Genomic DNA, 25519 nt, shown 5'->3' with positions numbered 1-25519 from the left:
GATTTGATCAACTGGTCTCTGAATACTATTGACACCCTCTTCTCAACGAGAAGTCTGGGCTCGGGAGAGCCCGAGTGCCCTGGAGGGACTTTCCCTGCCGGATACACGATGGATGGGTGGCAGACCTGGAGGATCTTGTGCCTGGCGGGACTGTCTATCGAGGACGCTGAGGATATTTACCTATTCGGAACCATGATAACAGGGTTCTTGCTGATCGGAGCTGGCTTGGCCCTGACTTATCGGAGAAATAAGAGAGCGGAATCAGCTGTTCAAACCCCCCCTAAGCTGACCGCTGGAATTGAAGCGATGGGACGAGGCGCGGCCTCCCACACCGAACGCAGCATGGTTAACACCTTGGAGACGCTTACAGCTGCCGTGAAGACTCAAACTAACACCATTGAGCGTATGATGGGATACATCAGAGAGGGGCCTGCTCACAATAACACCCTTGAGCGAAAGTTGGATAACATCGCAGAACGGTTCACTGCAGCTGTGGGGTCTCAGAACCAAAAGAACGAGAACACCACGGAACAGAAGCTTGATACCATCATGGGGAGGCTCGCGGCTCTCCAACGGGAAATCGAGGCCCCAGTGTCAGAGTGCTAAATTCGCTGCTCGCATAAAGGAGAAATCAACAATATTCTACATTTGGACACCACGGCGCCAGCTGCTCAGGCCCAAGGCTGGAGCCCACCAAAAAAAACTCCCTGATAACGACTGTGTGATGACTATTCTTCCCATCCCATGAAGGACACCTGGATCGGCTGGAGGACTGTTTACTTAGCCTGATAGGCCGAAGGACACTGTCTCAGCTGAACTCTGGACACGCACACACATACACTTACACTGATAAGCACGCACTCATCCCCCCTCCCTTCCCAACGCCTTCGATGCTTGTTTCCTGCGAGGGAACACGGCGGGTCTGCGTGCCGTGCTGGAATGGTAGCGCTGTGCGGGGCGGCTGCTGTGTTCGCTTCGGATTACCCCTCACCCCCCTCCCACCCCTGTGGCTTGTCATGTCTTCACAATGTTGTGCTGTGGACATTTATGTGCTTTTTGTGCAGAGGAGTTTTTTTGTTTCCTGTTCTCATGCTGTCCTACCATGGAATCATAGCATGAGTAGGGGTCTCTTTTTTTCCTCTTGTACTTTCCCCACTGTAGTGTATATTTCAATGTTTTTCTGATTCTACCAATCTCCGACCTGTATCCCCATGTAATGTTTGTGTTATATTAGTGCGCATGCGCCAACCAGCGTGCAGCCTGTTACAGTCGCTCCTGCTTTTCTCTTAGTTTAGCTTTTTTTTTCTTACGTATTCTTTTTTTTCCTGACTTGTATTTTCCTCCGTTTTCTATCTCTTACTCAATCATGTGGATTGAGAGAGTTTTTGTTCTTCTGGTGGCCGTGGAACTGTTACTTTTATCAAGGAACGGGACCGCGGCACATCTCCTACACGCACGGACTGTTTACTCCAGAGATCAGCTGATCGCCCTGATGCCGGCTGGCTCGCTGGCCAGGCCCGCAGAAGTACCAGCTGAAATTTGGAGGAAAACACATCGGGGATGCAGAGGTCAAGGACAGAAGAGAAGAAAAAAGGTGACGGTGAGACAGCGGAGGCTCGAAGCGAGGAGGAGGTTTAAACCGTGTCTGCCGTCTATCGTGATGGGTAATGTGCGATCGTTGGCAATTAAAATCGACGAGCTCTCAGCACTGGTACGGAGTCAGAGGGAATACCGAGAGTGTAGCCTGATGTGTTTCACCGAATCATGGATACACCAGGACATTCCCGATGAGAATGCTTCCGTGGAAGGCTTCCACACTGTTCGGGCGGACAGGGACAGCATCGCTAGCGGTAAGCGTAAAGGAGGTGGGCTTGCTGTTTTAGTTAACAACCGGTGGTGTAACCCTGCCAACATAACAATCAAAGAAAGGATTTGTTGCCCGGACACTGAACTGTGTGCTGTTGGACTCAGGCCGTATTATTTACCCAGGGAATTCTCTCACGTCATCTTGGTGGCTGTTTATGTTCCTCCCTCTGCTAACCCCACAGCTGCATGTGACACTATCCACTCTGCCATAGCTCGGCTACAGACTCAGCACCCGAGTGCCTTTATTGTGATCTCGGGTGACTTCAACCATGTATCACTGGACAATACACTACCAACATTCAGACAATATGTGGACTGTCCCACCAGGGGAGAGAAAACTTTAGACTTACTGTATGCTAACGTCAAGGATGCATACAGCTCCTCCTCCCTCCCCCCACTTGGTAGGTCAGATCATAACCTGATTCACCTCACCCCCCGCTATGTGCCAATTGTGAGGAGGGAACCTGTGACCACCAGGACTGTCAGGAGGTGGTCAGAGGAGGCCTTAGCAGAACTACAGGGCTGTTTCGAGGTGACCGACTGGGAAACACTCTGTGAGCCTCACGCCGAGGACATCAATGGGCTTACTGAGTGTATCACAGACTACATAACTTTCTGCACCGACTCCATTGTTCCAGCTCAGACTGTTCATTGTTACCCAAATAACAAGCCGTGGGTGACTAAGGACATCAAAGCCCTCCTCAACAACAAGAAGAGGGCTTTCAGAGGGGGCAACAAAGAGGAGGTGAGGAAGATCCAGGTGTTACTAAAGGACAAGATCAGAGAGGCTAAGGACAATTACAGGAGGAAGCTGGAGTGGAAACTCCAGCAGAACAGCATGAGAGAGGTGTGGAGGGGCATGAAGACCATCACTGGATTCAGGCCAACCAACAGCAGGGGAACTGAGGGAGGTGAGAATAGAGCCGACGAGTTGAATCTGTTTTTCAATAGATTTGACACCACAGTGTCTGCTCCCACCCCCACAACCTCACCTGCAGTCAGCCTGGAATCCAGAGCCACACCACTGTGCCAGCCTCTCTCTTCACATGTTGCCTCCTGTGAGAGTCCTGACACCCCTCCCCCACCCATCACCTTCACTCAATACCAGGTTGAGATGCAAATGAGGAGACTTCACTCAGGCAAGTCTGCTGGACCAGACGGAGTGAGTCCCCTTGTCCTCAAGACCTGTGCCCCCCAGCTGTGTGGAGTCTTTCATAAACTGTTTATGCTGAGTCTGAGTCTGCAGAGGGTCCCGGTGATGTGGAAGACATCATGCCTCGTCCCTGTACCAAAGACGCCACGTCCCAGTGGCCCCCAGGATTACAGGCCCGTGGCATTGACCTCCCACATCATGAAGACCCTGGAAAGGCTCATCCTGGACCAGCTGCGACCCATAGTAAGACCACACCTGGATCCCCTTCAGTTCGCTTATCAGCCTCGTCTCGGAACAGAGGACGCCATCATCTACCTGCTCAATCGTGTCTACACCCATCTGGACCAGCCGGCGAGCACTGTGAGGGTCATGTTTTTTGACTTTTCCAGTGCTTTCAACACCATCAGGCCGACCCTCCTGGGTGATAAGTTAGCAGCGATGCAGGTGGATGCTTCTCTGGTGTCCTGGATTGTTGATTACCTGATAGGAAGACCACAATATGTACGTCTCCCACAGTGTGTGTCTGACAAGGTGATCAGCAACACAGGGGCACCACAGGGGACTGTCCTCTCCCCCTTCCTCTTCACCCTCTACACCACAGACTTCAGCCACTGCACAGAGACCTGCCATCTTCAGAAGTTCTCTGATGACTCTGCGGTGGTTGGATGCATCAGCAGGGATGATGAGACAGAGTACCGGGCTGTGGTCGACTCCTTTGTCACGTGGTGTGAGCAGAATCATCTGCAGCTCAACGTGGCAAAGACCAAGGAACTGATCGTGGACTTCAGGAAGACCAGGAAACACTTGACCCCTGTTTCAATCCAGGGGGTCAGTGTTGACATTGTGGAGGACTATAAATACCTTGGAGTACACATTGACAATAAACTGGACTGGGCTAAAAACACCACAGCACTTTACAGGAAGGGCCAGAGTCGTCTCTATTTTTTGAGGCGACTGAGGTCCTTCAACATCTGCCAGAAAATGCTGAGGATTTTCTATGAGTCTGTTGTGGCCAGTGCGATCCTCTATGCTGTTGCATGCTGGGGGAGCAGGCTGAGGGTCGCAGATGCCAACAGACTTAATAAACTAATCCGTAAGGCCAGCAATGTTGTGGGGATGGAGCTGGACTCCCTCAAGGTGGTGTCGGAGAGGCGGATGCTGTCCAAGATAAAGACAATGTTGGATAACACCTCCCACCCACTCCATGACAGGCTGGTCAGTCACAGGAGCACGTTCAGTGAGAGACTGAGATTACCGAAAAGCACCACTGAACGACACAGGAAATCATTCCTGCCTGTGGCCATCTCCCTGTACAACGCATCCACTTAACACACTGTTTGCTGCTACAACTACACATGTTTCTTTTCCAAATATTTATTTATAAGTGACTTATGTATGTATGTATGTATGTATATATATGTATATATTGTACTATTCTTAGTTAGTGTATTGTCTGTCTTGTCTTAATGTTGGTTTAAAATGGAGCACTGTAACAAAAAATAATTTCCCCCAGGGATCAATAAAGTATTCTGATTATGATTCTGATATATGTACGGTCGGGGGGGGGGGTCCCATTTCACTGCAGGGCAACCTGCATGTGACGAATAAAAGCTTGATTGATTGATTGATTCCAGATAAGAACCCGCTACACTCTTTTCTTATTCATTCACACTTTCTCCTCTAAAATGGGTTTAACCTAGTAATATCAGTAACACCGTCACCCTCCGTCATTACTTTAATTGGAATGTTTCTGTTTCGTTTCCTTTTTTTGTTGTTGCTCACAGTTCATGTGGTTTCTTTCTTTCTCTTGTCTTTCACTGCTGTGTTCACCTACTTCCCCACTCACCTACAAACAACACCCTCTATTTCTCCATATTTTCACACCACGATCACGCAAACACATCCGCTCAACGGCAGCACATTCACAACAGCCTCACAGCATGCACAGACTTGCAGGACACATAACACAAGCCACGCTTGTTCATATTAGTGAATATTCACACACATAGTCAGACTTATGGAGTCTCTCACCACACTTTTTTTTCTCTCTCTCTCTCTTTCTATTTACAAACAAGGGATGTTTCCACACTCTCTCCACCTGTCTAAACGAAACACCCAGCGTACATCATTAGACATACACACACAATTATGGGCATGCTGAGGTTTGTCACATGGAATGTAAATGGAGCTGGCACCAGAGGAAAGAGGTTAAAGATATTTAACCAGCTTAAAAAACTACAGGCAGATGTTGTTTTATTACAAGAAACTCACAAACCTGTCACAGGTTTAAACGAACTTAAAACACCTGAGTTTCCTAACGTGTTTGCAGCCGGTTATAATTCTAGACAACGGGGAGTAGCAATTTTAATACATAAAAATGTTAATTTTACAGTACTCGATACAGTTATAGATCCAGAGGGTAGATTTCTAATTATTAAACTATCAATATTGAACAAAAAACTATGTATTGTAAGTATATATGGTCCAAATGTTGATGAACCCTCATTCTTCCACGGATTTTTTAGTACACTCTCTGAACACCTCGATTGCGCACTCATTCTTGGCGGTGACCTCAACCTTGGACTAAATGAAGAAATGGATAGGCTCAACACAACAGGAACTCAGCGCAATTGGCAATCCACAAATATAATCAAACAGTATATGAGCGACTTTGGCCTTCGCGATGCATGGCGCTCCCTTCCCCCCAACAGTAAGGAATATACTTTTTTCTTGCATGTTCATCACTCTTACTCTCGTCTGGATTATTTTTTGGTCAGCAGCTCACTGCTGAGCGACATTTCAGACACTGAGATTCATCCTATAGCTGTCAGCGATCATGCTTCTGTATCTTTAACACTAATGCACAAGAATAATACTACGCCAAGTAAAAACTGGAGATTTAATACATCACTGCTTAAAGATGAAGACTTTATTAAATATTTTAAAAAGGAATGGACTTCATATTTAGACTTTAATGACACTCCCGGAATATCTGCTTCTGTTCTATGGGAAGCAGGGAAAGCTGTGATGAGAGGTAAAATAATTTCTTTCTCATCACACAAAAAGAAAGAAGAAAACAAATATATTCAGGAATTAGAAAAAACCATCAAATCACTAGAAGAAGCCTACGCGTGCGACCAAGATCAGGAAACATTGAACAAAATACGCAAGACAAAACTAGAATTAAATGAAACTATTAATAAAAAAAAAAAACACACAATTCCTTATACAAAGACTTCGCTTGCAGAATTTTGAACACAGTAACAAATCAGGTCGATTTCTAGCTAACCAGTTAAAAATAAAGAAAGAAAAAAACAACTATATGTGCTGCTAAAGATTTATCGGGGAACACAATATATGACCCTGGAAGAATAAACAACATTTTTAGGGATTTCTATGAAACTTTATACTCACCACAAATAAACCCATCTAAAAATGAAATTGACCTGTTTCTTGACAACTTTACTCTTCCAAAATTACTAGACAGTCAGGCAATGGAACTGGATTCGCCACTGACGCCAAGTGAATTCCAGGAAGCCCTGATAAGTATGCCCAATAATAAGGCTCCAGGTCCAGACGGCTTCCCTGCAGAATTCTACAAAGAATTCTGGACAATTCTGGCACCAGTATTCCACGGAATGTTGCAGGAAATCGAGGAAAATGGCAGACTACCACCAAATATGAATTCTGCCAACATTAGTCTCCTGCTAAAACCAGGCAAAGACCCTTTATTTCCCTCAAGCTATCGTCCAATCTCTCTTTTAAATGTAGACCTTAAAATAATCTGCAAAGCTCTCTCAAAGAGATTAGAGAAAATAACCCCCCTCTTAATTCATCCTGACCAAACTGGTTTCATAAAAGGTCGGCACTCCTCAACAAACACTCGTAGATTACTTAATTTAATAGACTACTCATACAATAAAAACATCGAAACCATAATATTATCTCTAGATGCAGAAAAAGCATTTGACAGAGTTAACTGGAAATTTTTATTCGCAACTTTACACAAATTTGGTTTTGGAAACTCTTTCATAAACTGGATAAGAATATTATACAATTCCCCAACAGCTCGTATCAGAACAAATGACCAGACATCCTCCAGCTTCTGTCTCCTGAGGGGCACCAGACAGGGATGCCCACTCTCTCCTTCACTTTTTGCAATTTTTATCGAACCTCTAGCAGCAGCATTTAGACAGGCTACAACAATTAAGGGCATAAAATGTAAGAACATAGAACATAAAATCAGTCTCTATGCGGATGATGTGTTGCTTTTTCTGCAAAACACACAAACCAACCTCTCTGAGGTAATTACTCTAATAAACTGGTTTTCAAGAGTTTCAGATTATTCAATTAACTGGCCAAAATCTACAGTTCTCCCCATTAACTGCTCCTTCCATAATACTTCCTCTGCCCCACTGCAATCCGGAACTATTAAATATTTAGGTATTAATGTTTCTCCTAAGCTTTCAGACTTAACTAAATTAAACCACATCCCACTTCTAAAGAAAGTAGAAGGCGATCTGACTAGATGGAAATCTTTACCCATATCACTCATGGGAAGGGTCGCCACTATAAAAATGATGATCTTGCCAAAAATAAATTACTTATTTTTGATGATCCCTAACAAACCATCACAAGATTGGTTCAGATCTCTGGATTCATATATTTCCAAATTCCTTTGGAAAGATAAACCCCCGCATATCAGCTTAAAAATGCTACAAAAAAAAGGGATAGAGGAGGATTAGAACTGCCTAATTTTCACCAATACTTCTTAGCCAACAGGCTTCAGTTCATCTCGGAATTGTTAAAACATACCTTCTTAGATGAGCCCTGGCTAGATGTTGAACAGGCACTATGCAAGGATCTAGAGATTTCAGACCTACCATTTATTAGCTCAAACATCAAAAGACATGAATGCTTTAAAAGTATCAACATCAGCTTTTCTCTGACAGCATGGTGGGAGTTTCTAAAAATAACGAAGTCTTCATTAATCCCATGCAAACGTACACCTATCTGGAATAACCCTGACATATTACAAAACAATAATATGATTAATTTCCCAGAATGGAGTTGTAAAGGAATTAAACACTTAGAACATACATTAGAGGGAACAGAATTTATTCCATTTGACAGACTAGTTGCACAATATGGGATCAACAAGAAAAGATTTTTAGAATATCAACAAATTAAATCCATAATAAAAAAGAAATTTAACCTCAGTCAAGTTGAATTACAAACACCACCAAGTGCGGCACATTTCCTTACTCTTAAATCCCCCAAATTATTATCTAAAATATACAGAACACTTTCTAAATTAGATGAATCAATATCCCTTCCTATTGCAAAGTGGGAAGCAGATTTATCAGTCAGTTTAGACCAAAACTTCTGGTCTCAGGTATGCTTAAAAACCTTTAAATTGATTAAAAATCCCAGTCTGCAATTAATACAATACAAAATACTACATAGAGTGCAGTATACAGGTCATCGGATGTTCAAGATAGGCTTTACATCTTCCAACAACTGCTCACACTGTCAAGGCAATACACCAGACAATTACATTCACGCTCTTTGGTTCTGTCCACCAGTGCAGAAGTTTTGGCGCGAGATATGTGAAGACTTATCAAAATGTCTGAAATGTAACATTCCAACTTCCCCCTTAGTGTGTTTGTTGGGCAGCTTAGATAATGTCACTTCAGAAAAGAATATTGCCCATATGGTTTTCACTGCCCTATGCATAGCCAAGAAAACTGTCCTCATGAACTGGAAAAATAAAAACAATCTTAATTCTAACCAATATAGAAATTATCTATTAGATTACATTAGTCTTGATACAGCCTCGGCCACCACATCAGATCAATTGCTCTGGGCTCCTTTGATCAGCTCCATCACCTAGTGGGGGTGGGGGGGGGTCATAGTTTGGTCCCGCCTTCACTGTTGTGATTGGTGTGGGGGTAGGGACAGGCTTAGGGCGTCGGGGGGTTCCCCGGAGGCATCTTCCTTGGGGGGCTCAACCCGGGGTAGCGGTCATGTCCGGTTGGGGGCTCTTCTGGCTCTCAGGTGACTGTTTCCTCGTGGCTGCGTGCAGCGGGGCTAAGGGAGGGTCTTTGCTGACGGACGTGGGTTACTGACCTGGTAGCCTGGCTGCCCCTGGGTGGGTCCGGGATGGGCGTGAGGTTCTGGGGGCGCTCCGTCTCTGGGCTGGGGCCCTGGCCGGGCCTCGGGGCCTTGGATCCTGGTTGGTGTGTTGCCGGGGTTGAGGGCGGGTGGGTGCATGGGGGCCCATCCCTGGCGCAGGGTGCCGCCGGTGCGTCGAGCCACCTGGGGGGCTCTTCAACTGGTGGGGGAGATTGTCACACCTTGCAGGAGCTTTCCTCTCCTCAGGAACTCTCTGCAGGAGGGGGAGATACAGGAGAGGTGGAGGAAGATCTCAGCCTGGGTGTCTATTGTCTCATGTAGTCTGGAAGATGAGTGGATGGTGGGGTGGGTGCAGTTTTCTCTGTGGTGGGGTTGGGTGGACTGTCCCGGGGCTGGGGGGCGCTGCTGCGCTGGGTCCCGGTCTGGATGGGCCTGGGCCCCCTTTCCCTGGCGGGTCGCGGAGTATGGGAGTGCCTACTGGGGTCAGCGGGGGAGCTGGCCCCGGGGAGGGGTCACCTGCCCCTCCCTTCCTTCGCTCCCCATCTCCAGCTGCCTCCCTCTTCCCGCTCCACCACAACCACCCACACATGCAGGGCCTTGGAGTAGGGGTATGTCACCAGGGTGCAGAGGAGGCTACCCCCCACCCCTCTGTCCCCTTCTGGCTGCCTCTGCCTCAATTTTATCCCACATCTTAGACAATCACATTACTCACACTCTCATTACACATACATATAGGATCTTGGGGGTGGGCACGATACACGGAGTCTAAATTACCATCAGGGTTGTACACCTCACCCCTGGCGTCGTTGCCCACCTCTCAATTTTAAATACACGTGCGACATTGAGGGCTAGCAGGAGGGACTATGCGCTTACCTGCTGCTCTCTGGCAGGTAGCTCCATGCCCTCCTGGGTTTTAAATGCACCTTAGAACACACATGCATCAACACTACAAAGATGCGGGTGGAGGGAGGCTTGGAGTCTTCTCTCACCCCCATTCTCTGCGGCCTGCTGGAGCGGGGGGGCTAGGAGGAGTTGGCCGTCCGACTGCAGTCTGGAGTGTGGGGCCTCCCTGCTGCTGCGGAGTCGGGGCGGTCTGCCTCTCCCCACCACAGGGAAAAGGGTAACACCACCTGGGTCTGGGTGCAGTTCCCCCCTCCAGGGGCAAGGGTACCTAGACCTGGTTCGTAGAGTACGCTTGGGGAGTGTGTACAGCGTCTCTTTATGTCCCAACCACATTGGTTGAGTGTGGAGTAAGTGCATATGAGAGCATGAGGGTGGGAATGGATGTTTGTGTCTGTGTGTTCCTGTATGTCTGTGTCTATATGTCAGGTTGGGTATCAGACGCCACATCTCTGGGGACATCTCAGGCCCTCCAAGGTTTGGAGGCCTATCTCCACCACCACCATTTCCCCTGCCGGTGGTGGACTCCCTCAGGTGTCGGTGCATTGGTGGTTCTTTGTGTTTGGGGGTGGGCATCCGGGTACACACCGGCTCACTCCTTGGCGGCCGCTTATCGGGGCCTGGAGCCTGGGGCTCGCTCGGGCCACTTCGAAGGTGGGGTGCCCCCGGCCTCTCAGCCTGGGGCTCGGTCACTCAGGCACGGCTGGCTGCCGGCGGAGCTCACGGGCGCGTCACTGCAACTCCCCCTGACTTCTGCTCCGCGGCTGCTGAGTGAGCCCTCATCTGGGACTCTCCTCAGCTCTTACTGGGACAGTGGCGCGGCTGCCCCTCTGTTGGTCTTCCTTGGTCTCTTGTGCTCTGGGAGCCTCTGGATGTCTGGAGGTTTGATCTCCTCCATACCTGCTTCATACCCTGGAGGACAGGGCTGTGGCTCCCCACACTCCCTAGCAGATCGTTACATGGAGAAACCTTTGGAATGCAAGCATGCTGATCCACACAGGTATGCACACAGGTGTACACACGGATATTCACAGACGCGGACTACAGCTTTCTTGGCTGCTGCCTCAAAGCACATTGTGTGCTGTTTATCTTGCGTGCTGCACAATATCGTTTATTATTTAGTAACTATTGATATCTATGGCTAGCTAGTTTATTGTGATTGTGCTGTTTTTTTTATTATATTGCTCTTTGTTGTTTGCTTTCTCTTCTGTTTTTTTCCCTCCATACAGGTGACCCAGGTGTTTTATTTGTTTGTGTTTTTTTTTTCTTTCTTCCACCCCTTCTCACCGTCTCTTCTCCCCTTTGGTTTTCTTTCTCTCCCTCTCTTTCTTTCATTCTTTCTCCCTGTCCTATCCCCCAGTCATGTCTGTCCCATTTGTAGCAACTGAAAATAAAATAAATTCATATTTATAATAGAGATGGACCGATCCGATATTACGTATCGGTATCGGTCCGATACTGACCTAAATTACTGGATCGGATATCGGAGAAAAATAAAAAAATGTAATCCGATCCATTAAATATCACGAAAGCACCTCACAAAACTTGCAACACGCCGTAACTCGCCTCAGAACGTTAGCACGTCGGAGCAGTATGCATCACGTGATAGAGCGGCTGTGGCATGCGGGACCGTCGGTGGTCTGGATAGCATGTGGAGCTTCGCTAGCAACCTGGCATTTCATCTCCGACAAAGTTATCCCCGAGAGAAGTGAAGCAAGTGTGTAAGTCCATCTCTGAATGTTTGTAAAGCTTTCCCAAGTTAAGCTTAACAAGCGACTGCCTCTCGCTCTCCGGCTGCTACTTCAATCGTGAAACTGCTCAATGATCAGCTGATCGGCTTTTCTGTCGCGAGTCCGTCTCTCTTGTTTGTTTTTGGCCCACTTTGCACCAGAAAGAGGAAACCAGCGGCTGAACAACAGCAGCACGTTTAAGCTTGATAAGCTGTTGTTACAATTTATTTAATATTACTTTCTACACCAGGATCTTTTTCTATGTAGCTGACGGCTGGTAACTGTGCAGGGGCGAATCTAGCAAAGTTTAACCAGGGGGGCATTAACTGGGAAAAGGGGGCACAAAGACATACTTTTCTTTCTTATTCTCATTTAAAATGTCTAGCTTTTAATAAATAATTATCTGACACCCAAAGTTTTAATTTGATGTAAAATGAATAGAAGTCAATTACTGTATATAGTGACTATTAAGTCTAATATATATACCCTAGTAAGCTATAGTACTTTTTCCTTTGGGAAGGTACCATCTGTGCAGTCTGCAATTTTGTTGAAGAAAGATGTTGAATCTATTTAATATTTCTTGAAAAATAATTGATTTCTGTGCATTTTTTTTTCACACTGCATCAAATTAAGGCTGATTACGTCGATTAAGCATCATGGGGTGGCGCGTGAGGGGTGGTTACCTATTTTTTATTTATTTATTTTTGTTGTTGCTGGGAGTTGGAACCCTATTAGTTAGGTTGCTTAATATTTACGCTAAGTACTCTTTAAAATACCAGAATAGGGAGGATGGTGTAGGTTTAAGTTTATTAAACCTCCAACTTGTTTTATTCCATACGTTATCCATCTGTGCTTGGTGCCAAGGCTGAGATAAACGAGGAGTTATCTCATAAAGAGGAACAAACAGTACTCCAAGAACAGACAAAGCCCAGCAGAAACCTTGAGGAGGAGCTCCATTTGCCCCCACCCGGGAAGAGCCTCAGAAAGGCAAGAAAAGGGGTCCCTATTTGCCTCCAACTCTCTCAACAACACCAACGACCAGGACAAGGGACCACAACCTTCCCCAGTCCCCCAAACCCCTGACAGGCCATCACCCTCCTCCCCCTCCCTTTCTCCCTCCCCCCCACACCTGAAATTCACTGAGGAGATGATGGAGCGGGTCAATGCTGGGCTCAGATCTACCCCCCGTCCCAATCCCTTTTTGTCCCCCATAAACCCCCCACCAGAGCGGCCAAAGGTTCGCCATCGAGCCCCACCCTCAACAGAGCAATCGAAGTCACATTGCCCAGCCTCGCCCCCCTTAGTTCCTCTTTACCACCTTCACGCTCTGTCTCCGCAGTCTGATGTGTGATGTGTGAAGGGTCCGGGCTATGAGGATTATGGCAGTGGTGACTTTTCCCAGGAGAAGCTGGGACCCTGTTTACTAGAAGGTTTTAAAATCTCTGTACTTTTAGGTGACAGAAGGAGACATGTGGCCTGGTCAAAACACAGAGAGGTGCACTCTAAAAGATCTTTAAACATAGTAAACATACCTTGTGTGCCACAGACTGCTCCCAAACACGAGGGGACAAGTAATGCCTCTAAAACACTTAAGTTGGCTTTATTAAACGTTAGATCTTTAGCTGGGAAAACATTTTTAATTAATGATTTAATCACTGAGCACAGCCTTGATTTTATGTTTTTAACTGAAACTTGGTTGGACCAAAGTAACAGTGGAGCTGTTCTCATCGAGACGACCCCTCCTAACTACAGTTTTATCAGTGAGGCCAGGGTGAGCAGGAGAGGAGGGGGGGTTGCTGTCTTATTTAATGAATCATTTCAATGTAAGCAGCTATCTCCTGGAATTTTTCAGTCTTTTGAATATGTGGCTTTACAGCTGAAGGCCCCATCCAAAGTTGTGTTTCTTAATGTTTACAGGCCTCCCAAATACTGCACAGACTTTTTTAATGACCTCAGTGAACTGCTGTCTGTGATCTGTGTTGATTTTGACTGTGTAATTATTGCTGGGGATTTTAACATCCATGTGGACAACCCTCAGGACAAAGGGACTAAAGACCTGAGTAACACTGGGCAACTTTGGGCTGACTCAGCATGTAACAGAGGCCACACATAATAGAGGACACACTCTTGACCTACTGATCTCCAAAGGCCTGAGCATTTCAAAGGTTACTGTGTCTGATGTGGGCCTGTCTGATCATTACTGTGTTTTCTTTGAAAGTAAAATCTCAGCCCACACAAATATATCAACAACAGTGATCACAAAACGGTGTATAACTGAACACAGTAGTGCAATTTTTAACCAGGTCTTCCCATTAACACCTGACCTGTCCAGAGGGTCAGTCAATGAGCTCGTCAATAGCTTCAATGCTAACATGTTAAATGTAATGGACACTATTGCTCCCATTAAGGTGAAGGTTATCTCTGGAAGGAAAAAGTCTCCATGGAGAAACTCCACACTGGTGAAAAATGAAAAAAGAGAGTGTAGGAAAGCTGAGCGCAGATGGAGAAAAACAAACCTCCAGGTTCATTATGACATTTATAAAGAGAAACTTCACAATTATAATTTACAACTGAGGAGTGCAAGGAGGTCCTACTTCTCTGACATCATCACTAAAAACAGCCATAATGCTCGGGTCTTATTTTCTACAGTTGACAGGCTAACAAACCCTCCTGTGTCAGTGGCAGCTGAACTTCATTCGACCATGGCCTGCAATGACTTTGCCAAATTCTTCACTGAAAAAATCCAAAAAATTAGACAAGCAATTGGTACATCAACAGCAGATCCAGGATATGTACTGTGTCCACCAAAAAACTGTTTAAACACCATGAAACAGTTTCACCCGATTAACAGCAAAGACCTGGAGGACATCTTAGGTCAACTGAACTCCTCCTCCTGCTGTTTAGATGTCCTGCCAACAAGTTTTTTCAAAAAGGTCTCAAAGACTTTAGAGTCAGACCTGTTACAGATCGTCAACTTTTCTTTATTATCTGGTGTGTTTCTAGAATCACTAAAAACTGCTGTAATCAAACCTATACTGAAAAAGGACAATCTTGACAAGACACAAATGAACAACTACAGGCCGATCTCAAATCTCCCATTTTTAAGTAAGATCATTGAAAAAGCAGTTTCTCAACAGCTCAATTACTTCTTAAAACAGAATAATTGCTACGATGCCTTCCAGTCAGGTTTTAGACAGAACCACAGCACTGAAACCGCTCTGACCAAAGTGTTTAATGACATATGTCTGAATACAGACAGTGGAAAAATGTCAGTCCTAGTTTTACTGGATCTCAGTGCAGCATTTGATACAGTTGACCACAACATATTACTCAAACGACTGGAGAACTGGACAGGTCTTTCAGGAACTGTACTAAACTGGTTCAAAACATACTTAGAAAACAGGAAATACTTTGTATCAATAGGTAACTTCACATCTGAGCAGACAAGTATCACATGTGGAGTTCCCCAAGGTTCCATCTTGGGACCCCTTCTGTTTAACATTTACATGCTCCCACTGGCACAGATTATAACCAACAACAAAATAAACTATCACAGCTATGCAGATGACACACAAATATATATCACAATGTCACCAGGAGACCAAGGCCCTGTGCATGCTCTTGGTAAATGCATTGAGGAAATCAATGACTGGTTGTGCCACAATTTTCTCCAGCTAAACAAAAACAAAACTGAGGTAATAGTCTTTGGCGCCAAAGAAAAACGATTACAGGTCACCAGAGAACTTCAATCTATACATCTAAAAACCACAAACCAGGCGAGAAATTTGGGTGTAGTGATGGATGCAGACCTAAACTTAGAAAAACACATTAAGACAATAACAAAGTCAGCTTACTATCACCTCAAGAATATTTCAAGGATAAAAGATCTGATGTCTCAACAGGACCTGGAAAAACTAGTCCATGCATTCATCTTTAGTAGGCTTGATTACTGTAACAGCATCTTTACAGGTCTACCTAAAAAATCAGTCAGACAACTACAGCTCATTCAGAACTCTGCTGCTCGAGTCCTCACTAAGACCAAAAAAGTGGACCACATCAGTCCAGCTCTGAGGTCTTTACACTGGCTGCCTGTCCGTCAGAGGATAGACTTTAAAGTTCTGATGCTGGTCTATAAAGCTCTGAATGGTTTAGGACCAAAATACATCAGTGACCTCCTGACCCAGTATGAGCCTTCCAGATCCCTCAGGTCATCTGGATCCGGTCTTTTATCAGTTCCCAGAGTCAGAACCAGACACGGAGAAGCTGCATTCAGCTTTTATGCTCCTTATATCTGGAACAAACTCCCAGAAAGCCTCAGATCAGCTGAAACACTCAGTTTATTTAAATCCAGGTTGAAGACTCACCTGTTCTCAGCTGCATTTGAATAAAGCACCAAATCCACACTTTTAAGCTTAAATTTCAAAACTTACATTTAACTACTGATTTTATCTACTGTTCTGATTTTATCTGTTTTGATTTTATATACTGTTTTGTTTGTTTGTTTGTTAATTAGTTAGTTAGTTTATTTGCTTGTTTTAATCAATTTTAAATCATGCTTTTTATTTGTTTCTGTTCCTAATGTCTCTGTAAAGCACTTTGAATCACCTTGTTGTTGAATTGTGCTATACAAATAAACTTGCCTTGCCTTGCCTATTAGATTGATCAGTATTGCTGAACTATGAAATATTTTTTTATATAACAGAATAGCTTTAGTGTAGTTGTTGTTTTAAACTTGATTATGAACTTGCAGACTTTCAAAATGCAGCAAGATATTTAAAAAACAGTTTTGTTGATTAAAAAACACTATATCGGATTCATATCAGTATCGGCAGATATCCAAATTTATGATATCGGTATCGGACATAAAAAAGTGGTATCGTGCCATCTCTAATTTATAATAAAGGTCAATCAAATGGACCAATATGGCAAGGCCATGATGATCCACTTGGTAAAATAAATCCGCTTGGCATTTTTCTTGGCCTTAAGACAACAATTCTGATGGCTAAAGACCCAACGGGACAAAAAAAAAAAATAAATAAAAGATCTGGCGTTTGGAACTATTTTGGTTTTCATGTGACGTATGACCCTGAAGGTAAGCGTGTCATGGACTAAAGTAAAACAGTATGTTGGATGTGCCACGCAATGCTCAATTACATGGGTGGGAACTAGTGTGTTAGCGCAGTTGGCTCGTTAACGTGTTGGCCGTCTAGCCCCACGCACGGGGCGATCAGGGGTAGCTCGTTAACGGAGATTTGCCGTGTTGTGGTGTTAACATCATTTCAACGAGATTAACGCTGACAGCACTAGTGGGAACACAACGAATATGACTGCACATTTACGCCGACATCATCCTAGTGCAAAGACAAGTGGAAGCAGACAAAAACAACAAGCATGCATGCTACAAACTTTACCCGAGTCATTTAGACAGCCGTTAGCACATGATTTTCCTTATGGGGACCTGATATGTTTAATATTGTGGCGAGCTCAGACAAGGAGGAGACTGATGTGTCGTTTGGTCTTGCTTCCCGTGAGCTAGCCAGGGAGCACAGCCGTTTATTAACATCTGCAGAAGAACACTGCCGCTAGCTAACTGCTCAGCGCGGCAACCGCACAGCAACAACAACACACAGGGCGCCCTCTGACCCCGGAAGGACACACCATCGCAGCGAGAGGGCGTCACCCGTCACTATGGCAACATAAACAAAACATAACTGTACAAACAGAACCCCGACCAGCCCTGACCCGCTACATAGCCCCAACCTAAGGGGTCAGTCGTCCCCGACGACCCCATTACCCCACACAAAGTCCTGCAAATGTCCAGGTGCCTTCTTTTGGCGCACCAGCCGGTCACGACCGGCGGGGGGAAAGTCACTCGGGTCAGAACATGGGGTGCCACCATCATCCCACTTCTGACACCAATGTGGCGAGCTCAGACAAGGAGGAGACGGAGGTGTCGTTTGGTCTTGCTTCCCGTGAGCTAGCCAGGGAGCACAGCCGTTTATTGACATCTGCCGAAGAACACTGCCGCTAGCTAACTGCTCAGCGCGGCAACCGCACAGCAACAACAACACACAGGGCGCCCTCTGACCCCGGAAGGACACACCGTCGCAGTGAGAGGGCGTCACCCGTCACTATGGCAACATAAACAAAACATAACTGTACAAACAGAATCCCGAACAGCCCTGACCCGCTACAATATGCTGCTGAGAATATAGCCCAGAAGAAGCGTATAGTATAGCTTTTATTTTGGAAAGAGCCATTTCTCTGTAATAAACTCTCTTTTCCAAAGATGAGTGATTCCTCAATCAGATACAGGGCTTGCAAAATTGCTAGTCCGATGTCCTGGGGCTAGCGATTTTTCCAGTCGGGCTACCAAAATCTATCTCTTCCCTGCCCGTCGGGCTATTGTAGGAAGGAAAAATATATGTCAATGCTTTTGCATTCTTTCGGAAATGTAGCTGGGTAATTATGTCATTGGCATCGGTGAGCCACTGTCAATATGTGACATATTGAAATCGCGTTTGAATTTGCGCTTGTTTTTTGCTTTCACTTTGCAATCGCGCGAACTGTGTATAGAGAGCGACAGTACTGATCTGTGAGTGATGATAATTTGCACCAATTCCTCTGACATCGTCTTATTAATCGTTAGCTTACTATGCAAACATGACAAGTGAAATCTCCCGCAGCTTAAACATGTGAGAGGTTGTTCGCGCAGATAATCACTGAGCGTTATGTGTGTGTGTGTGTGTGTAAAAGCAGCAGGATATATATTTTAGTTCTGCTGAGCCAAATAAGACAGGTCAGGGTGAAGAAGTGACAGCCAAAGAAAAGTTTACCACAAAACGGAAAAGTTATGACAAATCAGACTATAAGGCAAAAAGAAAGTGCAGCTTTATGGTTTCATGGACAAAAGAATTTCTGTGGCTGCAATATGACGAGCTACATAACCGGGGCTGCACATAAGTGGTCCGCAGGTGCGCATTCGCTGTCAAAAAAAAACAAAACAAAAAAAAAAAAAAAACGCGCACAAGATATGAAGTTGCAATGCGTGTTTGCATACATACAGTGGGGCAAAAAAGTATTTAGTCAGCGACCGATTGTGCAAGTTCCCCCACCTAAAATGATGACAGAGGTCAGTAATTTGCACCAGAGGTACACTTCAACTGTGAGAGACAGAATGTGAAAAAAAAAATCCATGAATTCACATGTTGGATTTGTAAAGAATTTATTCGTAAATCGGGGTGGAAAATAAGTATTTGGTCACCTCAAACAAGGAAAATCTCTGGCTCTCACAGACCTGTAACGTCTTCTGTAAGAAGCTTTTCTGTCCCCCACTCGTTACCTGTATGAATGGCACCTGTTTGAACTCATCATCTGTATAAAAGACACCTGTCCACAGCCTCAAACAGTCAGACTCCAAACTCCGCCATGGCCAAGACCAAAGAGCTTTCGAAGGACACCAGGAAAAGTATTGTAGACCTGCACCAGACTGGGAAGAGTGAATCTACAATAGGCAAGCAGCTTGGTGTGAAGAAATCAACTGTGGGAGCAATCATCAGAAAATGGAAGACATACAAGACCACTGATAATCTCCCTCGATCTGGGGCTCCACGCAAGATCTCATCCCGTGGGGTCAAAATGATCATGAGAACGGTGAGCAAAGATCCCAGAACCACACGGGGGGACCTGGTGAATGACCTGCAGAGAGCTGGGACCAAAGTAACAAAGGTCACCATCAGTAACACACTACAACGGCAGGGAATCAAATCCCGCAGTGCCAGACGTGTTCCGCTGCTGAAGCCAGTGCATGTCCAGGCCCGTCTGAAGTTTGCCAGAGAGCACATGGATGATACAGCAGAGGATTGGGAGAATGTCATGTGGTCAGATGAAACCAAAGTAGAACTTTTGGTATAAACTCAACTCGTCGTGTTTGGAGGATGAAGAATACTGAGTTGCATCCCAAGAACACCATACCTACTGTGAAGCATGGGGGTGGAAACATCATGCTATGGGGCTGTTTTTCTGCCAAGGGGACAGGACGACTGATCCGTGTTAAGGACAGAATGAATGGGGCCATGTATCGTGAGATTTTGAGCCAAAACCTGCTTCCATCAGTGAGAACTTTGAAGATGAAACGAGGCTGGGTCTTCCAACATGACAATGATCCAAAACACACCGCCCGGGCAACAAAGGAGTGGCTCCGTAAGAAGCATTTGAAAGTCCTGGAGTGGCCTAGCCAGTCTCCAGACCTCAACCCCATAGAAAATCTGTGGCGGGAGTTGAAAGTCCGTGTTGCTCGGCGACAGCCCCAAAACATCACTGCTCTCGAGAAGATCTGCATGGAGGAATGGGCCAAAATACCAGCTACTGTGTGTGCAAACCTGGTAAAGACCTATAGTAAACGTTTGACCTCTGTTATTGCCAACAAAGGTTATGTTACAAAGTACTGAATTGTATTTTTGTTATTGACCAAATACTTATTTTCCACCATGATTTACGGATAAATTCTTTACAAATCCTACCATGTGAATTCATGGATTTTTTTTTCACATTCTGTCTCTCACAGTTGACGTGTACCTCTGGTGCAAATTACTGACCTCTGTCGTCATTTTAGGTGGGGGAACTTGCACAATCGGTCGCTGACTAAATACTTTTTTGCCCCACTGTAAGATTTTCTGGAGGAGGACAGACATTTGTTTAGAACTCTTAAAGATGTCGAAGAAGCAAGCTCCTTTAAGCAATTACTTTGGTGTTCCTCCACCTCCAAAGAAATGTCAGAAGGAGTCCGAACCACAAAAGAAGCACGTATTCTCGGAAAAGTGGTTGCAGGAGATGAGCTAGCTTCAAACAAATGATGAACGCACAGAGATGTGGTGCGGAATGTGCCGTGAAAATCCCACTCTAGCGGACAAAAACACTGCCTTTTATATGGACGCAAACGCGCGCTGCAACTTCTTATCTGGTGCGCGTCTTTTATTTTGACAGCGAATGCGCACATCCGGACCACTTATGTGGACCCGTGTAAATAACATAATGTTCTGCCGGGTGTGTCGTTGGTTTTCTTTCAATTGCTGAGTCAACAAGCGCCTTTGTTACTGGGACCAGTCATTCTAAGAAAGGCCCCCATTAGAACCCATGAGAAATGCAAGAAATGCATTATTGCTCAGTCTGCAATATCTTTCCCAGAACAAACACCAATTGCAAATAACATACTAAAAATAAACCTGAAAAAATCTGTTTAGAACAGTGTACTATGTTGCAAAGAGTGAACTACCACTGGCACAATTTAGCAGTCTTTGCAAAGTTCAAAAAGCAAATGGCCTTGATCTTGGTTCCACTTGTTCTTACCCGTGACTTCAGTGGAAATTTCAAATTCAGGATCTGACACAGACTGATTCATGTCCTACACAGTTCTTACAAGTTCATAGAAATTTCTGTTCAATTAGAACCAAGTATTTGAGTTGACGATTGTAATTTTTATACAATGTTGTAATTTGTTTTTCAACAATTTTTTCAACAATATTGTAAAGGAAACAAAACATCAATCAAAAAATTGCTTTCTTTTTTATTCGGGCTACTTACATTTATTTTGGGCTACCAAAAACTGAAGAGTCCCTGCCCGAAGGGCTACCAGGGATTTTGAAATTTTGAGAGCCCTGAGATATATTTATTTTTTAAATTACTTTTGTTTCAGCAACATTAAATTTAAAAACTGTACTTTTGAGTTAAAATATATATTTACAAGTTTAATAAATGACAAATTAAAAAGGCATGAACATTTTTTGTATCGAAACAATATCGAACCGTGACACCAAAGTATCGAACCGAACCGAACCGTGAATTTTGTTTGTCGTTGCACCCCTAATAAATACATACCTTACAGTAGCTGCACTTGTAGAGTCTCTTTCTGGTGTGGATCTGTTGGTGTCGTCTCAGGTGATGTGGAGATTTAAAAGTCTTCTCACACAGGTCACATTGATAAGGTCTCTCCTCAGTGTGGGTAAACATGTGTCGTTGTAACTGTGCGTCTGTTGTAAACTGTTTGCCACACTGTTCACAGCAGTACACATCATGTCCGGTGTGAATGCGTAGGTGTTCATTTCGGCTCCCTCTCTGGCTGAAAGTTTTTCCACAGATGTCACAGCTGTATGCCTTAATTCCAGAGTGGGTAACTAGATGCCTCTGTAAACTGCTACTTTGAGTAAAAGCTCTGCCACATTGATGACAGCTGTGCACTTTAACTCCACTGTGGATGAGTTGGTGTGTTTTTAGGTAACCCTTCAAGGAAAAAGACTTTCCACACTGTTCACAGCTGAACGGTCTCTCTCCAGTGTGGATGACCTGATGCTGTTTTAGTGAAGCCTTCAGAGTAAACTCCATCCCACACTCGTCACAGCTGTATGCCTTAATTCCAGAGTGGGTAACTAGATGCCTCTGTAAGCTGCTACTGTGAGTAAAAGCTCTGCCACACTGATCACAGCTGTGCACTTTAACTCCACTGTGGATGAGTTGGTGTGTTTTTAGGTAACCCTTCAAGGAAAAAGACTTTCCACACAAGTCACAGCTGAACGGTCTCTCTCCAGTGTGGATGACCTGATGCTGTTTTAGTGAAGCCTTCTCAGTAAAACCCTTCCCACACTCGTCACAGCTGTATGCCTTAATTCCAGAGTGGGTAACTAGATGCCTCTGTAAGTGGCTACTGTCAGTAAAAGCTCTGCCACATTGATCACAGCTGTACGCTCTAACTCCACTGTGGATGAGTTGGTGTCTTGTTAGGGAACCCTTCAAGGAAAAAGACTTTCCACACAAGTCACAGCTGAACGGTCTCTCTCCAGTGTGGATGACCTGATGCTGTTTTAGTGAAGCCCTCACAGTAAAACCCTTCCCACACTCGTCACAGGTGTGTTTTTTCTCTCCCTTTCTTCTGTGAGGTTTGTCGGCCTCCTGAGAGCGCTGACTTCTGGCTCCATGTTGGTCCTGCAGTGACAGAGATACAAACAGAGGCAGTGAGTGAAATGCAGTCGTGGAACAAACTCAACCTTCAAACTCCATTAACACTAGTTTTAAACCTGAAGGTGGAGCGTGGCACCAAACACCTTAAAGGTCTCTTATCCCCACCTGCTGGTAGTTCTAACACATTACATCCAACCTGCTGTTAACCCTTTAAGACCTACCATAGAACCAAGTCCGCCAGAGCTTATATTATATTTTTACATGCTGTGGAGCCATTTTTGGGAGCATTTCAAGTTGCTATACATCAATACAACCATTATAGCCCAGATTTTAATAATATGTATTCATTAAGTGCATAGTAATTACATAAATTGCAAAAAAGTGCAATAAACTACAAAAAAATTGAAAATCGTTTTTGATTTTTTAACATATTTGTAGTTAGAGAAATTTAAGAGGCTTATCCCTCAAAACTGTAAATACAAAAAAGTTGCACAAAATAGTTTCCCACCACAGGAAATTTATTTTGAGTGTCTTCATAGTTTTATTTTTGAAATACACCAATTTTTATACACTGCAGGAAAAACGAAAATAAATATTATACTGCAAATTTGCAAAAAAGCAGCATATGCATCAAAATAAACTATTTCCAGCAGTGCAATATGAGTCCTAAGCATCCCAGAAACGACACAGAAAGTCATAAAGTCAAAGATAACTTTTAAAAAGAGCAGTATAGGCCCTGAGGCCCTGATCGCAAAAAAGACTACATTTCCGCGAAAATGACGTCACTTCCGGTTTCGGGCAGGTAATGGCGGAAATGCAAAAGTTCGCGCTGACGTCTATTCCAACGTAGGAAGTGTTTTGAACAGCTGATCTTATCGGTAAAGCGTGTTTCTGGAATATTATGTTTTTGTTCCTGCAAGCGCTTTTTATGCAGTTTTTGCAAAGCTTTATGTGGAAGGAAACCGTGACCTAGGACAAGCTGATGGCATCAGATTTAAGTACAACTCCGGTTTCATATGCAAAAAAAATTTTTGCGCTAGCTTACGTGGTTGCAGTGCTACCGGGATTTAAAAATAGTTACGCATAACAGAGCGTTCCCGCTCCGATCGGCTCTAAAGGGTTAAAGATAATTCATGACTGTTCAAACACTAAAATCATGCACACACACACACACACACACACACACACACACACACACACACACACACACACTATTTTATAATTTAGATTATTTTGTTGTTTCCTATTACATATTTCTATAATTTGTATAGATTTATACAGAATTATTCAGTGATAATAAATCCTATGTTTGTTTATTCTAAAGGAACCCTGTTAGCTTCCACAACAGATGTTGCTCGTCTTCTGTCAAATACTCACATAAAATATTACACAATAAAGTGGATTCAAGATATCCACATAATTTCACTCTTACATCCACAGTGAGGTTTCACAATTGTTCAAATATAAGCAATCAATAATAAGCAATCAATAATAATAATATTTCTCTGTCAGCCTTCTCGGTTACGAATCGTCTTCTGCTCCTCTGTCATGCGGCGTCCCACAGGGCTCAATTTTAGGGCCACTGCTCTTTTCACTGTATCCATTGCCTCTGGGTTCTATCCTTAGAAGGCATGGGATCTCATTTCATTGTTATGCCGATGACTGCCAACTTTATTTGCCACTAAAACACAAGGATGGCATCTCCATAAAACCTCCCTTGACATGTCTAGATGACATTAAAGCTTGTTTGGCTCTAAACTTTTTAAATTTTAATGAAAAGAAAACAGAGCTGTTGGTGTTTGGACCCAGTGGTCCCTGTGAGTCCTCCTCTATTGTTTTAGGATCCCTGGAAGTCTACTTTAAATCTGTTGTTACTGACCTTGGTTTTAAGTTGGACAGTGATTTTAAATTGGACAACCAAATCAGAGCAGTGGTGAAGTCCAGTTTTTATCATTTAAGGCGACTGGCAAGAGTAAAATCTTTTCTTTCGAGGCAGCACCTTGAAACAGTGATCCATGCTTTTATTTCTTCCCGCCTGGACTACTGTAACTCACTTTATGTGGGGGTCAGTCAGTCATTGCTCTCACGTCTGCAGCTGGTTCAAAATGCGGCTGCACGACTCCTAAAAGGAACTCAAAAAAGAGAGCATATAACCCCCGTGCTGGCCTCTCTGCACTGGCTGCCTGTGTCTTTTAGAGTTCATTTTAAAATTCTTATGTTTGTTTTTAAATGCCTTCACAGTCTTGCCCCGCCTTACCTCTCTGAGCTTCTTCATCTCCACACACCCTGTGGGTCTCTCAGGTCAGCTGACCAGCTGCTCCTGGAGGTACCGAGATCCAGGAGGAAGCTCAGAGGGGGCGAGGCCTTCTCTATTGTGGCTCCAAAGTTATGGAATGATTTGCCCATGCACGTTAGAGAGGCCCCTTCACTGTCCACTTTTAAATCACGTCTTAAAACCCACTTTTATTCCTTGGCTTTTAACCTCAGTGAGACTTAGTTTCTCTTTTAATTGAAGTAGTTATTTAATTAATGATTTCACTCTTCTTTTATTTGTGTTTTATTTATAGCTCATGTAATTTTATTTTACAGTTCCAATGTACAGCACTTTGTGTCAGCTGTGGTTGTTTTAAAGTGCTTTATAAATAAAGTTGATGATGTTGATGATGAATATCAATAACATTGAGGCACATTACACAAATTTCAAAAACAAATCATGTCTTACAATATTTACAACAACTAAAAGCTCTGTAAATCGGCTTTTAAGTGTTCATTGAAGTTTTGA

The 25519-nt window shown here is 44.3% G+C and overlaps 1 protein-coding gene across 3 annotated transcripts in view; it reads right to left on the bottom strand.

Moving 5' to 3' along the window:
* The window catches only part of LOC146672546 (uncharacterized), a 53620-nt gene that overhangs the window by 3127 nt on the left and 24974 nt on the right, over positions 1-25519 (bottom strand). For 2 of the 3 annotated variants that reach the window (XM_085401300.1, XM_085401299.1), the window contains exon 3: positions 21661-22761. In XM_085401300.1, the coding sequence (XP_085257426.1) occupies positions 21661-22761 (1101 nt within the window). Of the gene's footprint in view, positions 1-4777; positions 9408-21660; positions 22762-25519 lie in introns of those variants that run through there. The other variant, XM_085401301.1, reaches the window with a different exon arrangement.

Source organism: Rhamphochromis longiceps, linkage group LG3, assembly GCF_057381845.1.
Source record: "Rhamphochromis longiceps isolate RC_006_pf linkage group LG3, R_longiceps_female_GT1.1, whole genome shotgun sequence".
NCBI lineage: Eukaryota > Metazoa > Chordata > Actinopteri > Cichliformes > Cichlidae > Rhamphochromis > Rhamphochromis longiceps.
Note: the sequence above shows the minus strand (reverse complement) of the source record. Positions and strands in the feature narration are given on the sequence as shown.